Here is a 16451-nt window from a genome sequence, read left to right as displayed (position 1 = left end):
GATTTAAGTTGGTCTGCTCCGGCCAGTCATGAAACAAAAGCACAAGCATGATCTGTTGTCAAAACTCATGTCCAAATGGTTGATGTGTCAATGGAGAAGTAGCTATGACACACATTTAGAGATTTAGAAACTCCTCTTTTTTCCTTCCCCCCTGTCAGTGTAGTATTGTTATTAATATTTTGGTTTTGTGAGACAGGGTTTCTGTGTATAATAACTCTGATTGTTCTGGAGCCCACTTTGTAGACTAGGCTGGCCTCGAACTCACAGAGATTCACCTTCTTCTGCTTCCCAAGTGCTGGGATTAAAGCCACCACCTCCCGGCTGATATTTACTTTTTGGGTTGCTTTAACCAACTTATAAACATTTGAAAATACAGTGAACAACCAGGAAAACTTACTGGCATTATTTTGGAAGGTGAGAAATATTTATTACAAAGTTCTTTAAGTGTTGTTATCCAAGCTGTCCCAAGTTATCCAAACAGCTTTTACTGTCCAGTGTACTGAGTCTGTATCTAAAGCCACTTCATGGAGACTAAGGTGTAGTTAACACTGTCTACACACTGGGAGTGGCCTTGGAACAAATCGGTGGAATGTCCTGACTGGGCGTTACTCATCCACGACGCTATCTGTCCTGGGTTCTCAGGCACAGAAAGGGACCCAGGTTGGGGCTCAGGAGCCAATTGCAAGCACACTCATGACTCTTTTAGCAAAATGGAAGGCCGTGTCTGGTTTCTGTGTGAGGCAAAGTCCTTGTCTGTAGCCCTAGCCTTGAACTCAGGCCCGCTTCGGGAGTGCCAGGATTATAAACAACACCAGGTTGAAAACGTAGGTCCTGTGTTTTAAATCTTCACAGCTTCTTGTTAAAAACGAGAGTCAAAAGGGAAAATAAGAAACTAACTTTTACTGTTCTGTAATTCAATGGAAAACAGTGGAAGAAATGTCTTTATCCTCACCACAAGTTTTTCGGGATTCTCTGTAAAAATAGTTTCTCTGTAAAAATCGAACTCCTGGGGCAATTTAAATAGAAGCTGGCGAGGCTTCCTTGGGATAAGCAAAAAGTTAATGTTTCGCTAGAGTCGTCCTATCGAGTGTCCCTTCCAGTCCACTTTATTTCCGTCCCTGGTATGTAGGGGGGTCCCCAAAAGGTGGGCCACCGTGGCCGAGCTGGACACCTAGTGCTGGAGCAAGTCTCCTGCAGTCCAGGTGACCAGAGGAGGTCGGGTCGCCAGGCCCCCGCCTCTCGGCTGCTCAGGCTTAGGTGGCGCAGGGCGGAGCCGCAGGTTGGGGAGGGCGGCCCCAGGCGTCGGTGACACGCGGGGGGCGGGGGAGGCGAGGCGGCCGCACCCGGCCCTGGGAAGAAACCGGCCAGGTGTGGCCTGGGCGCCTGGTGCCAGCGGGGAGGAGACTCGCGCCGCCTCGACCAACACCAACACCCAGCCACGACCCAGCTCCTCTGAGCCCTCGCCGCCCTCCGAGCCACAGCTCCGGTCCGGCTCCCGCGTCCAGCCAGTCGCCGTCCCCGTCTCCGCCCTGCTGGAGCGCTGAGCGCCCTCGCCAGCCTCCCGCGCCCCGCGCTCCTCTCCGGGAACCCCTCGTGTGGTCCGAGGCAGCGCCTCGCGTATGCCGCGGTGCTGAGCTGCTCTCCTAGTGACCGGCGACATGAGCTGCAACGGCGGCTCCCACCCGCGGATCAACACGCTGGGCCGCATGACCCGCGCGGAGTCCGGCCCTGACCTGCGCTATGAGATGACTTGCGGCGGCGTTGGCGGCGGTGGCGGTGGCGGGGGCGGTGGCACCAGCAGGATGTACTACTCCCGGCGCTGCACCGTCAACGACCAGAACTCCGACGGCTACTGGTGGGTACCCGCCTGCCGCCGCCTAACTCAGTCCTGGATCTTGGGCCAGGGAAGGGCCCCGCCTTCGGGGCCGACCAGGAAACCCAGGTCTAGGCAAGGAAAGTGCTCTGCCCCAGGTCACGGAAGCGCAGGACCGGGTGTCCAGACGCCCAGCGCTCTCCACTGAGACCAGGGAGCGTGGGTGTGCCCAGGGACCCGGGCAACAGCCTCACGGTGAGCCTGGGCCGGGTCCCACGGACCTCACCTGGCTTCTGTCCTAGAGCGTGGCCCTAGGGGCGCCCCCTTTCCGTCTCCGCTGTGAAGGGGAGCTGTAGACGGCAGGGACACAGGTTCTTCCGTTGTGTCACCCTCACCCCACCCCGGCTGTTCCCCTGCTCGGTGGGCCAGGCTGCGATCGCCTTTGTTCCAGCCGATAGGTGGGAGGTGAGGCAATGCTGGGCAGCGGCTACAAAACGCAGCTTACAAAGTAAAGTACAACTGTCGAGGGGCAGGGTCCCCTTTGCCGTCCGGGGGGCCTCGGAGGGACTCGGGGCTCATAACTTATGGTCGCTCCAGGGCTATGGCAGCGGTGGTGCTTAGGTTACTTGGCTACCCGAGGGCATTTACATGGAAGTTGCGTCCTTCGCCAGGCCTGAGACTCCCCTGTCACGCTAACGGGGCTCCTCTGCAGGCTTGGCCTCTGGGTGCGGGGTGCCTCTTTCCCACTCCAGGCACTCTGCAACCCAGATCGCACGCGAGGCTCCGCTCCCACTTTAAAAAGACAAACAAACAAAAAAACCTAGCGGAGAAGTCTCCTGAGCGACTTTGTAAGAAGTATTAGTCATCTCTTTGATCTGTGTAGAGTGGGCTCAAGTTCTGGATGAGAGGGTGACCCTGGAGAAAGCACCGTGGCGCCCAGGCCAAGGAACCGCAGAGGAACCCACAGCACAAAGGGCTGGGTCCTCCTCACGGGCCCGTCGGGGAAATACAGCCAGGGAGTCACGGGTGGGTGGGAGAAGGTAATGAGCATCCTTTCACACAGTCCCCAGAGCAGATCTCTGCGAGCCCACGTGAGCCGTGGGACTTTTGCGACCCGCCCCTTCCCAGCCCTACCCTGCTCGCGCCTCTGGGAAAGAGGCGGCTCTCCCACCGCGTTGAGACTTCCGCAGCGCTCTGGCCGCAGGCGGAGGAGGAGAAACCTGACGGCTCCGCTGGAGTTTTGTTTTGCAAGCAGTTTTAGAGACCGGACAGTCCTCCCAGTAGCAACCTGTTTTCTCCTTAACATTATTTATTTATTTCTCGAGCGTCAGGGTACCTTTCCTCATTTTTAGAGATCTTTGCTTTCTGAACAAAATGTGCCCGGGGATTTCCACGAACGATTGTGTCCGGTAACACCAGGTTTTAAAACTTGGTTTTTAAAAGTTTATTTTAAAATTTGGCCGGCCATCGAAATCTCAAATTTACTTTCTGTTTTAGCCTTCCTGGAATTACGGAGCCCCCGCGTCCTCCTTTTTTTTTTTTTTTTAAAATAATGTGTGGGTTACACAATTCTAGTCTGGGTCATAATACGTAGGAATTCTTTAGTAGTTCTCAGCACTTTATGAACCAAGTTTTTATTATTATTAATCTTACTATTTAGTCTGCTTCTACTAGCCTAGCTTTCTTATCTTTTGTTATTTTTGCTGTCTTGGCCTTGCACACAGTAGGCTAGTGTCCTCCTGATCTATACCCTATCCCTCTTAAACTGACAACCATCAGTGCCTAGCAATTGGATATTTTACTTCCTCGGCTTCTTAAAGTTTTATAAAGAAGTAATATTTTTAATTTATCCATTGATATGTGAGCTGTGTAAAGATACATGTTTCATTAGGATTCTTCCTTAAAACATTTAATTTGGTGGAGGAATGTTTTTCGTTGTACGGTATTTCTGCGTTCTTGCCCCCCCACAAAGAAAAGCCTGTCGAACGTTATAGCTTCTGGAAGGGAAAACAGACCGAAGTGGAAAATGACCTCACTTTGAGAAAGGAGTTTATCCCCCTAAGGATTGCTGTTGGTCATGCTGTGTCGGGGTGGACCTTGAATCAGAGACTGCCATTCTTCCCTCGAGACCCAGGTGATAGCGCCCCCTCCCCCAAGCCCGTTGGACCTGTCCTCGGGCTGCTGGACAGAAAATGGCTCATAAGTGCTGACTTCTACATTTTCAATTAATGGAGGCCGAGTGGGGCGTCCGACCGTGCACCCGGACCTGTTTTTCCGGTCGCGGTTTAGTTTTGCGTGGAGGGAGCTCATCGTTCATTGCCTAGACTTTGCAGAAGTAAGGAGGCCCTGTCTGCCCGAGAGAGTAGGAGACCTAAGTGAACAATGACGAATTTAATAAGTATTTGTTTCTTCCTCTCTGTACAGAACTCCGTTTAGAAGCTGCTAGTTGAGTTTAAACTTACTTGTGTCGACGGGTTGAATTCAATCAGTGACTTTTGAAGTTGTGTGTGGCTCTTCCCTATGTAAACCAGTCACTGTAGAGAACTCGGATCTTCTTTTTGCCACTGAAGTCGCCTCAGAGTGTCTCTGTCTCGGTTTCATTATTAACTCTTGCTCATTTTCACAACAGGGTTAGATCACATTTACGTTGCAACACCCTCCCTCTCCTTTCCCCAGCATCCGTCTGTCCCGGGTTTACTTTAGGTTAGATGGACCTATATCTACTTCATCTTCTCCTTGTGTTCCTCTTAGTAGGGTTTATACACTTGGTAATATAAAAGGTCTGAATTTTGAAAATAAATTTTGGATTTCTTTCTGTAAGACATCATATTAGTGCTCCTTTGAATGAAGGCAAAATTTCTGGGATCTTATTCTTGTAGCTAAAATGAAATATTGATCACTAAAATGTATTTGTCACCAAAGTAACCAGATCTCACCCTCAGCTCTTCCACCAATCCAAGTGTAGATTTTTGTGGATGGATTAAAGGCAGTAGGCATTCGGCTTCAGAAATATGTGGTTGTAATATCAAGGCTTATTGTTGTCCAGATCTGTTGTTACTAGTTAATATATGTAAAGTTCCAGTCTTTCATTGACTTAGGAAGTATTTTCTGAGCATTTCATGCATGTGTGAAGTTTATGGAGTTAAGGTGAGCAAACATGAGAGGGGTGTGTGCTCGAGCCCATACAACTACAAAGATACGAAAGGGTAGACTTGAGGGTATAGCCTGGTGCTGTAGTGTTTGCCCAGCAATCTCAATGACTTGGCTTGCATCTTTTGCAGCACATACACACGCATGCACGCACAAACACATGGACATACACACACACATGTGCGTTCGCACGCATGCACATACACAGGCATGCACGCACAAACATATGCACGCACAAACACATACACACACATGCACGCACAAACACATACATACATACACATGCACACACAAGAGCACACACAAGCTGGTGGTATGAAAATAGCTTCAAAGCTTTCACAGGTAGAAATAACATCTGTCATGGGGGCCTTGGTGAGACTTTATAAAAAAGCAGTGTTTACTTAGTGTAGTAGTAATTCAGCAGGTACAGACGGGTGTAGAGAGCAAGGGCAAAGTTCAAGAGGTGTGTGGAGTGGGCTCCTTGTTGAACATTCACTGAAAAGTGGAAAGGAGAAAGGAGGAAGGATTTTGGGAAAGCCTGGTGGAGGAATTTGGCTAGAGATGGAATCCATGCCAGGTTTTCATTGCCGCCAGACCCCCCCCCCCCCCCCCCCCCCCCCCCCCCCCGCCCCCCGCCCCATTCTTTAGCCCGGGGAGGTGTGGTGGTCCGTGTGCTTCAGGAGGGCTCTTTCTGTGGCTGCTCTGAGGAGAGTAGTGCCCTGGGTGAATCTGTCAGAAGTCTGGGTGAGAGCGCCATTGCTCCACTGCAGGAGGACGAAAGGAAGTCTGGGTGTGGGCAGTTCAGCGAGCCATATGAGAAAGTAGACACTGCCCAGGTGGAGTCATGCTTTACCTGGTTCACCTGGTGTGAGATATTAGGAGAGCCTGAGGACAGAGCTCAGAACCTAGGTAACTCAGAGGATGCATATTCTAATTTTTTTTTTTTGCATGATGGCAAAATAAGTTTCAGGTAAATTCAATATATGGCAGATAACATTGGCATTGTTATTAAAGCCTGGGTAAATTGTATATTTTATCAAACATTAGATCCATGGTTAATAATAGCTCCCGTCACCTGCTAGACACCGCTATAAGCCAGATAGTATGCACACCTCATGTAATCACAAACCTCACCACCAACATCCCAGTTTGCAGATGGGGAACTGAGGCCAAAGTGGGGAAAACCCTTTGCCCAAGGTCTTGCAGCTCACGAGTGGTTTAATTTATTATCCAGATCATCAGGCCAGCTGAGCAAAGATCAGACCTCTGTCGTTAAATTCATCTTTTCTACCTCAACCTTTTTCTAGCCAGTACAGCTTTTGACTCCATTTTAATTCTGTTGCATCCTCACTCTGCATTTGGTGAGATACTTATTTTCTAATGCGTTGTTTGTTAATGCCTGTATGAGGAGCTTCGTGTGTTTAGGAAAACCCCACCCAACATGATTCTGTATTACATAGACTAATTGTTGATTCTGTATTATGATGCTGTGTGATTGTTATTTAATGGGACAAAATAGCTTTCAACAGTAGTTTTTTTTTTCCTTCTAAACATGGGCATGGTGTGATTGTAGTTCAGGATATTGTAATGTCTTGGGAAGAGAAGATCTGCTGATGTTCTGATGTCTCAGCGCTGACTTCTTCAGGTGGAGCAAAGAGAAGCTGGGTGTGACTCTGAGAATCCACCTTAGCTCGGGTAACCAGTCTTTCCAGATGAGGAACTTCTAGAAGATTTTGGAAGTGCTCTGCCTGGATGAGTGGTTGGCAGCTCTGCTCCCTGCTCAACTCTCCTCCTCCTCCTCCTCCTCCTCCTCCTCCTCCTCCTCCTCCTCCTCCTCCTCCTCCTCCTCCATCTTCCTGGGTCCCAGTGACCCTGACTCTTAGAAACTGAAAATGATCAGAGGTAGTGCTGGGTGTGAAGCCACAGCCCCAGAGATCCCAAGACCAAGACACTAAGACAATGAGCCATCACCAGAAACAACATCCTAGGACCTGCTAGTTCAGCCCCTCAATTTACACCTCACCACAGGGTGGAGGGGCTCATTTGCTTTGCCTCCACGGACAACGAGAAGGCTACATTTCATCAAAATAGGACCCCTTAGTGAGAAGTAACAGCAAACAGTTGAAGGTTGTGCATGGAAATAAGATTTTTGACACATAAACATCTCACCTCCGGTTTTATCTGCCTTCTGGGGAAGAAGGAGCTGACATCTTCAGGGATGACAGGACAATATATAGATAATTTTTTGAGGTTCAATAAAACAAATGTTTTCACGTAGGAAAATATTTCAAACCAGAAATCTCTATTTTGGCGTTGAATTTGTAAGAACCAAATATTTTGGTGTCGTTTCCACTGAGCAATAAAAACAAACGAATTTTCTTACTCCTTCAAGAATCCTTTTGTACTGCTAGAACACACCACTCTCATTTCATCACCTGAAAGCTGCTTTTGAGTTTTACAGGACTCCTGGATGCTGCACACTTAATACCCAATCTGTTCCCTCTTTCCCTCCTTAAATACACTATTTTAACGACTCTACTGCAGCATAAAATTGTATGTCTTCACAAAGGATGCTGCAGAAGTTCAATGTATGAATCCACCATCCTTTCCTTGTTTTCCTGTTGTTCCTTGTCTACTTTTTTTCTGCACGTTGTCCTTAAAATAATAGCTTGGGGCAGAGACAGTAGCACAAAAAGGAAATTTCAGGACCACTTCTTAACAGCAGGAGCAGCCACCACAGGCAGAGCCCCTGGAGTCCACTTCTACAGCCCTCCACCTGCTGGAGATGCAGGCAGTCAGGCAAGCAGCTGGAGTAGCATGCTGGCTTCGTTATAAAGTCATAGACTATACAGCTGGGAGTGGTGGAACTGGGAATGAGCTCCCCTGGTCCCAACTCTCGGGTCTCTGAGAAGGTTGTGGCAGGTATGACCAGTTTGTCCCTAACACATAGTAAATGGTGGAGAACCACCCTAAAAGAAGATGGGCATTTTATTGGACGACTGCCCCCACAGGTTTGTTTGTTTGTTTTTGAGACAGGGTTTCTTCATGTAACCGTTGCTGTCCTGGAATTAGCTTTGTAGACCAGGACTGTATCTGCTTCCCGAAGGATGGGATTAAATGTGTGAGCCACTCCGCTACCACCACTCAGCCACCGTTCTTATACTGGGACAAAATTTAAGGTCAGAGGAGACTTGTTCATCTAAACCTGTACGGAAAGAGTCCTTTACCCCTCATTTGTTGCATGGGAACAGCGACTGGGAACGCTCCCCGGTTGAGCTTTTCAGTCAGGGCCACCAGTTTTTTTTTTTTTTTTTTTTTTTTTTTTGGTTTTCCGAGACAGGGTTTCTCTGTGGTTTTGGAGCCTGTCCTGGAACTAGCTCTTGTAGACCAGGCTGGTCTCGAACTCACAGAGATCCGCCTGCCTCTGCCTCCCGAGTGCTGGGATTAAAGGCGTGTGCCACCACCGCCCAGCCATCAGTTTAATGTCATCAGATAGTCACTTATTCGCCTTTGTTTTTCTTCCGCTCTACTGAGCCCTACAAGCAGGCATTAAGAGCCCGCAGTGTGCAAAGCCTTGTGTTGTTAGGTGCTTGTAGGAGGGGAAGATGATGAAAGTGTGGGGTAGCCACACCTGTGTGTGCAGAAATGTAGGCAGGGGAGTGTGGGTAAGCCCCAGGGAAGAGGTGTCATTGGGTCTGTCACTCCTGAGGAATGGCCATCCAACAATCCAGCTGATGGCGAGGGTGTTAAGTGAGTTAAGCATTAATAGGCTAAAATTACACTTTCTGCTTTGCTTTACTTAAGATTCTTGGAAGAAGCTAACAATGTTGGATACATGAAAGACTACTTTGAAAATTATAAAGAGAATTGATTAGGCCTGAAGGTAAAGTTGCAATTTCCCACAGACATTTATCGAGGTTTGGGGGAGGGCATTATTCGATGAATCTGAATACAGAGAGATATACAACTTCATTTCTGGCATACCTAAAAGACCCTAAATGGCACAAAAGAGAAAGGGAGGGAGAGAGGAAGGAAAGCCGTAACATTTGGAAGAGGTTATGTACACACAGAAGAAATCTAGTAAGGTGGACTGGACGGCCAGTGAGCAATAAAGATTATTATGAAATTATTTTGTAAAGCAACACAACTTTGCCTTGAAATGTTTTGTGTCTGTCACCAATTTTTTCCCTATTATATTCTAGGAGCAGATGTTCAACAAATGCTTTAAGATAGCTAATTTTGGAGTCTTTTTTCCTTTTTTTAAAAAAAGTGAATGTTATTTGAACACGCTGAGATAAAACATAGCTGGATGCTGTTCACATACACAATTGTGTAGTCTGTTTTTGGACTGAACTCCAGAGCGCATTTTCCTTTTAACCTGATGAAGAGATCCTTTTACAAAAGCTTAGTGCCATTCTTGTTTAAACAAGTTTTAGAATGAATTTTTAAAAATGTTTGCACAGGCAGGTTCTGTGCGGGCTGAGTCATCTGTCTTTCTGAGTTTGAAGATAAAACAATGTCGGAAGAGTTCATCTTCTAAGGATGACCCTTTCACTACCCGAGAATATCTATCAATTTTAGCCTGGACGTCAATAGTCTTATCATTTAATCCACTTGAGCTCTCCCCCGCCCATATCTTTTACCTTCTGTGTCTATAAAACAAAACACATTTTTAAAGTGGAACATAGTTCAATTCTGAATGTGGTTTATAAGCTCGTCACTTTGGGCTGGGAATGAAGCTTGGTTGGCAGAGGGCTTGCCTAGCATGCACAGAGCCCTGGGTACTCCCCTGGCCTCCATATAAGCTGGGTGTGGCTGTGTAGCCTTTTGAGCCTAGCATTCAGAGATGGAGAGAGAGGGCTGCCAAGGTACACTGGGTAAGAGTAAGCTCAAGCAACTGGTGGTATAAGCTAGCAGTTGAACATTTGCCTTGCTTCAAGACAAGGGTTCGAATCCTAATACCAAAAAAAAAAAAGTAAAGAAAAAAATAAAAAATAGTGTGTTTCCTGAAGCTGCTTCCAACACTGGTTAAGGAGGCTTCCTTTAAGGATGAGATAATAGAGTCTTCTCTGCTACCCATGGCTTCGTTTTCTGTCCTTTCTGTTGCCTATTGGTCAACCACTGTCCAAAACCACCAAATGGACATTAGGCAGGAGTGGTAGGTAGCTCATGCTTGGAATCCCAGCACTGGGGAGATAGAAGCAGGGTTAGAAATTCAAGTTGACCCTTAGCCACAGAGCTAGTTTGAGGTCAACGTGGGAACATGAGATCTTGTCTCAAAAAATAAATAAATAAGTGGGGTGAGGGGAGTGGCTCACTCCTGTACTCTCAACACTCAAAAAAGACCGAAGGAGGAGGAGTGCCGTGACAGTAGGAGGCCAGCCTTGGTTACACATGAAGGTCCTGTCTCAAAACCAACATACAAAAAGTAAAACAAGCAAAAAACTGGATGACTCTAGAAATAAACATTCTAAAGCTTGAAATGCCCGTTACTACGATGCGCTGTTATATTTAGGTATGACAGCTCTGTTTTGTTATCACTATTATCTTATTGCACCTTGTTTATAGATTAGGCATCACCTAATTCATATACATGTATGAACAGGAGAAACGACAGCTTTCGGTACTGTGAAAATAGATTTTTAAGGCTACAGTGAAACAGGCTTCACACCTGGCTCGGTGGCTGTAACTGCGGCACTCAGGAGGCCAAGGTAGGAGTACCATGAGTTTGAAGTCAGCCTGATTATATCGTGGCTTCTGGACTAGCCTGTGCTATAGAGTGAGAAGCCACTTCAACAACACATGGATTTTAGTGCTCGCCAAGGTTTTGGACATCTTGCTGAGAGTCTTGGTGCTCGGTTACTTGGATATAGTAAATTAGGCAAAAAAAAAAAACAAAAACAAAAAACAAAAAACAAAAACCCAACAATGGCAAGAGTTCTTACTTTGACTATTCAAACAATTTAGTCTTTCCCTTTTTTGTTTTGTTTCAGTTTTAAAGAAACCTGATTTCTGTGTATCCCTCTTCATTTACTAAGATGCAAGGCAAAACACAGGTTAGTGTAGCCAGGACATTTGGTGAACACATGCAAGTCCTTTAGGAAAAGGTTTAGAGCTGTTTAGAATTATTAACAGCACACGGAAACCCCCCTTTGTAAGGACTGTTCACATATGTGTGGGCAGGGTGAGAGGGTCAGACGTCTTGTCTTAGGTAGGATCCAACAGGTCTCCAGTCATACAACTGTCTTCCACACTACGAGGGCATAACCAAGCTGAGCTACCTGGCTGCTCTCACCCAGTGTGACTGTCCCAACTCCCTGGTGTCAACTCACATGTGAGTGTCGTGTCCTGCCTAATAGTGAGGTTTCAGAAGCTCCAGAATTTATGTTTTGTTATCCAAAGAATTTCACCTTGTAAACTGACATAAAATGTGTATGGCACTCTGGATACGTTTATTGTTTATTCATAATTGAGTTTGGACTTCCTGCGTCTGTCTATATTTGGTGTGTGTGTGTGTGTGTGTGTGTGTGTGCGCATGTGCACGCGCGCGGTGCTGGGGATTGAACCCATGGCCATGCTCGAGTTATGCACATCCTCTACCAGCCAAAAGCCCTAGTTAATACATTTTTATTCCAAAGTAGATTTTGATTTACAGGAAAGTTGCCAAGCTGGTACAAAGTTCTAATGCATGCCGTACCCAGGTGCCCTTAATTATCTGTCTTATGGCTCAGGTTATTGCCATTTTTACTGTGGCATACCTTGTTAAGTCGGTTAAGAAAGTCTGACTTTTATTGTATGGAGAGACAACTCTTTCATTCATGTGCCTAGAACTGGCATTCTCTGTGGACATCGCCGCCTGAGCCACCTTGTTGAACAGAACTTTCCCAAATGTTCCAGAAGGAAGGTACTCACCTTTTAGTGGAGAAAACAAGTTGGCTGTGAATCCCAGCCCTCAGTAAGCTGAGGCAGGAGGATTGCTATGAGAATGAGGCCAGCCTGGGCTACATAGTGAGTTTCAGGCCTGCCTAGGCCATGGGGTGAGACCCTGTCTCAAATAACCAAAAGAGTAAAAGGAGGGAGAAAAAAGGAAGAAAAATAAAGAAAACAATTGTAATTATACAGGACTTAATCTAATCCTTTCCCTCCCTCCATTTTTTATTTTATGTGAAATCTCACTGTTGCCCAGTTTGGTTTTGAACTCCTGAACCCAAGCCATCTTCTTACCCCAGCCTCCCAAATGTCCTCTGTGATTTCTTCTTTGTCCTAGAATCCTTAATGAAGTCCCTGTGTGTCTCTCTTTTTCCCTTTGTTCCTTACATTTCCTCCTGCTTTCTGGCAGGTACATTGGGAAAGTGTTCTAAGGCAGCTGGAATTCTGTACAAGTCAGGACAACAGATGTAATCGTGTCTCCGACCCAGCCGTGTGGGAATTGTGCCAGATTTCCTCTGTAATGCTGAGCGGAAGAGAGACTGGTTGTACTCACGGTGCGGGAGTGGGGGAGGCTGCCCAGGTTTTGACAGGTGGACGCTCAGGCCGTGCGCTGCCTGGGCCTGCCTCAAGGAGCCAGTGTCGTCATTTGGGAGTGGTTCCCAGGGAAAGCTGGGATCCTCACCCACATCCAGCTAGTGCTGGCTTGTTGGGGAGCCTTGCTTGCAGGGAGGAACCCCAAATAGGTGGCAGAAAAAAAAAAGAAAGAAAATGCTTTCCTGTGGTGTGGTAATGTGTAGTCAGGCACTGAGGGAGAGGTTCCCACATTCATGTGGGCCTCCCCATCTGGGTATGTGATAGCTATTGTTTTCTTGAGTTTTTTTTTTTTTCCAGTGCTAAGCTTGTAACCCAGGGCACATGCCAGGCAAGGGCTGTGCCATTCAACTGAACCCCTAGCTCAACGCCCCATTTCTTTTAACAGTGGCATTCTTTCTTTAAAGTCTACAGGGTGGGCTGGAGAGATGAATCAGCTGTTGAGAGCATCAACCGGTCTTGAAGAGAACCTAAGTTCGGTTCCTAGTACCGATGTTGGGTAGCTCACAACCGCCCGTAACACCAGTTTCAGGGAATCAAATGTCCTCCTGCATTCAAGTGCACAGATGCACACACAGCTCTGCACACACTAAGGCACATAATTAAAAACCAGATAAACCTTATAAAAGAGGGACACACACACAGATCGCAGTTTGGTAGAAAGTTACTGAACAGGTAGAAACTGGTACAAATCGGAGGTAGCTGAAGGACCAGGTGCCTCTGAAACCCGATAAGCAATTGAAATTTGTTTAAAGTATGTGTATGAGTATATGCATGGATATTCAGGTGTTCCTGGGGGCCAGAAGAGGGTGTCTGAGCACAGGAGTTGGAGTTACAGAACTTCCCGTATGAGCTGCCCAGTGTGGGCACTGGGAACTGAATCCAGGTCCTCTGCAAGAGGGGTGAAAGACCTTGGCCACTAGCTGTCTACCCCCGGAGTTCAGCATCTTGCAGCATCTTCATCCATCCATTCACACACACTACATACAGTTTGATGTGCTTTAAATCTCTCTTAAGCCAAGCTGCAGTAGGCAGGCCTGCAGCTGGACTCATGTCATCGAATTGACGTAGAATGAGCCTCATTGTGGGAAGAAACTTCTACTCATGGGCTATCTTGAAAGCGACAAAATATGCTTAAATCTGCCATCTTTCCCCCCATACCACGATCCCTTCATTCTTCCTGCTTCTTGGTGCGAATGTGGAAAATACTTTTGTAGAGTTAACTTTGCTCCTGTCTCCTGCTTTCCTATGACTGGATTTGCTAGTGACACTCTGTTCTCTGTGCTTGACCTGCTGACTTCTTGCCATAGAAGGACATGTGCCGGGGACTTGACTGTTGGGAGGGAGTAGGAGTGACAGACTGATGAGGTCACTGGCTGCAATTGCTGCTCATGTGTTTTTGCTCGTCAGAAAGTTTGTTCTGGGTTAGATCTTTGACCTGAGGAGAAATCGTTACAAAGGACATTTTTGAGTTAATTTATGAAATTTTGGTGGCTCACAGCTCTAGTCCCAGCTCCTGGGAGGCAAAGACACAGAGCTCTATGAGTTCAAGGCCAGCCTGAGCTATGTAGTGAGTTTCACGCCAGCCAGGATACACAGCGAGACCTTGTCTCAAAAACAAACAAACTAACGAAACAAAACACAAAGTTCTGTAGGTTAAAAAATAGTATGATATCCATTTTAATTTCCCTGACTTGGACAATTGTGCCATGGTTATATCACTAATTGTCTTCATTATTAGGAAATATATATTGGAATGTGGTGTGAGAGGGCACTGCCATTGTCAGATGGGTCAGGAAAGGGTGTTGTAACCACACGCACATATTCATGGGGGGGGAAACATTGACGTGTGAGCAGTTGTGGAGTGAGGATCACAGGACCACATCTGGGCCAGTTTGTGCAACTTTTATGAAAGTTTGATATGTTTTTAAATTGATTAAAATCATCTCCTGTCTGTTTTTTTTTATCTCCACAGTCAAACTGGCACCATGTCCCGGCACCAGAACCAGAACACTATCCAGGAGCTGCTGCAGAACTGCGCGGACTGTCTGATGCGGGCGGAGCTGATCGCCCAGCCGGTAACTCTCTCTTCTCACTCCTCAGAGTCCGGTGACCCACGCTGGTTTCTGAGGAGCTCACGCCCTCGCCACAGCCTGCACATCCCTGTTGCTGGGTCTCTCACATTATTAGTGTCCTGCGATGGTCCTTTCAGACCAGACGAGACAGGGATGTTATCTTAATCTCTTTTCTGTTGCTAGCAACGACGCCACAGACTGGGCAAACTATAAAAGAAAAGAGGTTTGGTTTGGCTCCTGGTTCTGGCCCAAGCTCAGGGCAGCATCTGGCGATGACCTCCTTCCTGGCAGAGTCCCCAGGTGGCAGAAGGCATCACATGGCAACAGACAAAGAGCACACACCACTTCTAGCCAACTTAGCTTTTGTAACAGATCCACCCCGAAGATAACCTATTCATCCACTAATCACATGTAACGATTAGTCACCCCTTGAAGTTCTCACTTCTTAAAAGATTTATTTTGACTTTTATCTTCTGTGTCTGGGTGTTTTGTCTGCATGTATGTCTGTGCTCCACAGGCCTGGAGCCTGCCGGGGCCAGAAGGATACTCAGGCCCTCTGGAACCGGAGTTATCAGTGGTTGGGAGCAGCCCTGTGGGTGCTGGGAATCGAACCTGGATCCTCTGGAAGAGGCGTCTGTTCTCTTAACCACCGAGCCATCTGTCCGGCCCTAAGTCTTTTTAAAACACTGTAGCGCTCATAGCAGTTCTGGATTTTCTAAAAACTAGCTCGAGAATGATGGCTGGTAGTCACCTTTTCTGTCTTCCTCATGAGTGATACGTGTTTTCAGCACAGGACTTGAGATTTAGTCTCCCCCGGGTTGACATTAACACTTGGATTACATCCAGAACCTGTCACACTGCAAGCATTTTAATCCAGAAAATTTATGTTTTTTCCCTTTTGAAGATTATCTTAATGTTCTAATTTTTTAATTTAGATACTGTGTAGATTCTCATAGCGCCCGACTCAAAGACTATGTCCATTCGTGTGTGCTGCCCCATGCTGGTGATCACAGCCAGCACATAGGAAGCAGAGGCAGGGGGATTCTAAGTTTGAGGCCGGCCTGAGCTGCACAGTGAAACTCTCCCAATGAACCAGAGGGATTGACGGTATAGCGAAGGAGAGCGGGAGGGAAGGAGAGGAGAAAAATACAAGTTATCAATTCATGGTAAACGGATTTGGGGGTCAGCCCAGTCACTTACCTACTGACTGACTGACACCTTCATCCAAAGCAGATAGGGGTATCAGTACTCAATTTGGAGCATACATGAAGCCCTGTGTGTTAGTTTGTGGTGACCGTGGGTATGTTTACCCACAGTGTAATGCCATAGGGTTCCCAGTTTATCTCTTTTCTTTTTCTTTCTTTCTTTCTTTCTTTCTTTTTGTTTTTCTTTTTTGGTTTTTCAAAACAGGGTTTCTCTGTAGCTTTGGAGCCTGTCCTGGAACTAGCTCTTGTAGACCAGGCTGGCCTCGAACTCAGGCCTGCCTCTGCCTCCCAAGTGCTGGGATTAAAGGCGTGCACCACCACAGCCCGGCCTCCCAGTTTACTTCTATTAACATGCATTCTAATACTACAAACAAGTGCTTGGGAAGTAGTATCACATTGGCTAACATTTCGTGTATAGAAGTAAGATTCGTTTGGCTGCTGCTGGAGGAGAGCAGCAAGAGGAAGATGGAGAACAAACTGCTGAAAGGCATTGAGCCGCGGGGGAGGCTTTCTGCTTAACAGTTTGGTGTGATGCTCACACGCCTGTCACCCAGCCCCCTCCACTGGTGGCATCTGACACAGCTGTAGTTCGTCATTTTTTTTTTTTTCTTAAAGAGCTGAAAAGCTTTGTTCCTCTGTCATACAGGGAAGGCTCAGCGGTGTTCAGAAGCTACCTAGTAAATGGTC

The 16451-nt window shown here is 47.0% G+C and overlaps 1 protein-coding gene across 2 annotated transcripts in view; it reads left to right on the top strand.

The window, feature by feature from the left end:
* Nucleotides 1-1397: 1397 nt before the first annotated feature.
* Nucleotides 1398-16451, top strand: part of LOC121434153 (desmoplakin) — a 49953-nt gene continuing 34899 nt past the window's right edge. The window contains exons 1-2 of one of the 2 annotated variants that reach the window (XM_041632995.1): nt 1398-1855; nt 14460-14562. In XM_041632995.1, the coding sequence (XP_041488929.1) occupies nt 1659-1855; nt 14460-14562 (300 nt within the window). In that variant the 5' untranslated portion in view covers nt 1398-1658. The remainder of the gene's footprint in view (nt 1856-14459; nt 14563-16451) is intronic. The other variant, XM_041632994.1, reaches the window with a different exon arrangement.

The sequence above is a fragment of the Microtus oregoni genome, unplaced genomic scaffold, assembly GCF_018167655.1.
Source record: "Microtus oregoni isolate MIOR12 unplaced genomic scaffold, Mior012 000042F_ref0000377, whole genome shotgun sequence".
Classification (NCBI taxonomy): Eukaryota; Metazoa; Chordata; class Mammalia; order Rodentia; family Cricetidae; genus Microtus; species Microtus oregoni.
This window is presented reverse-complemented; position numbering and strand designations above follow the sequence as displayed.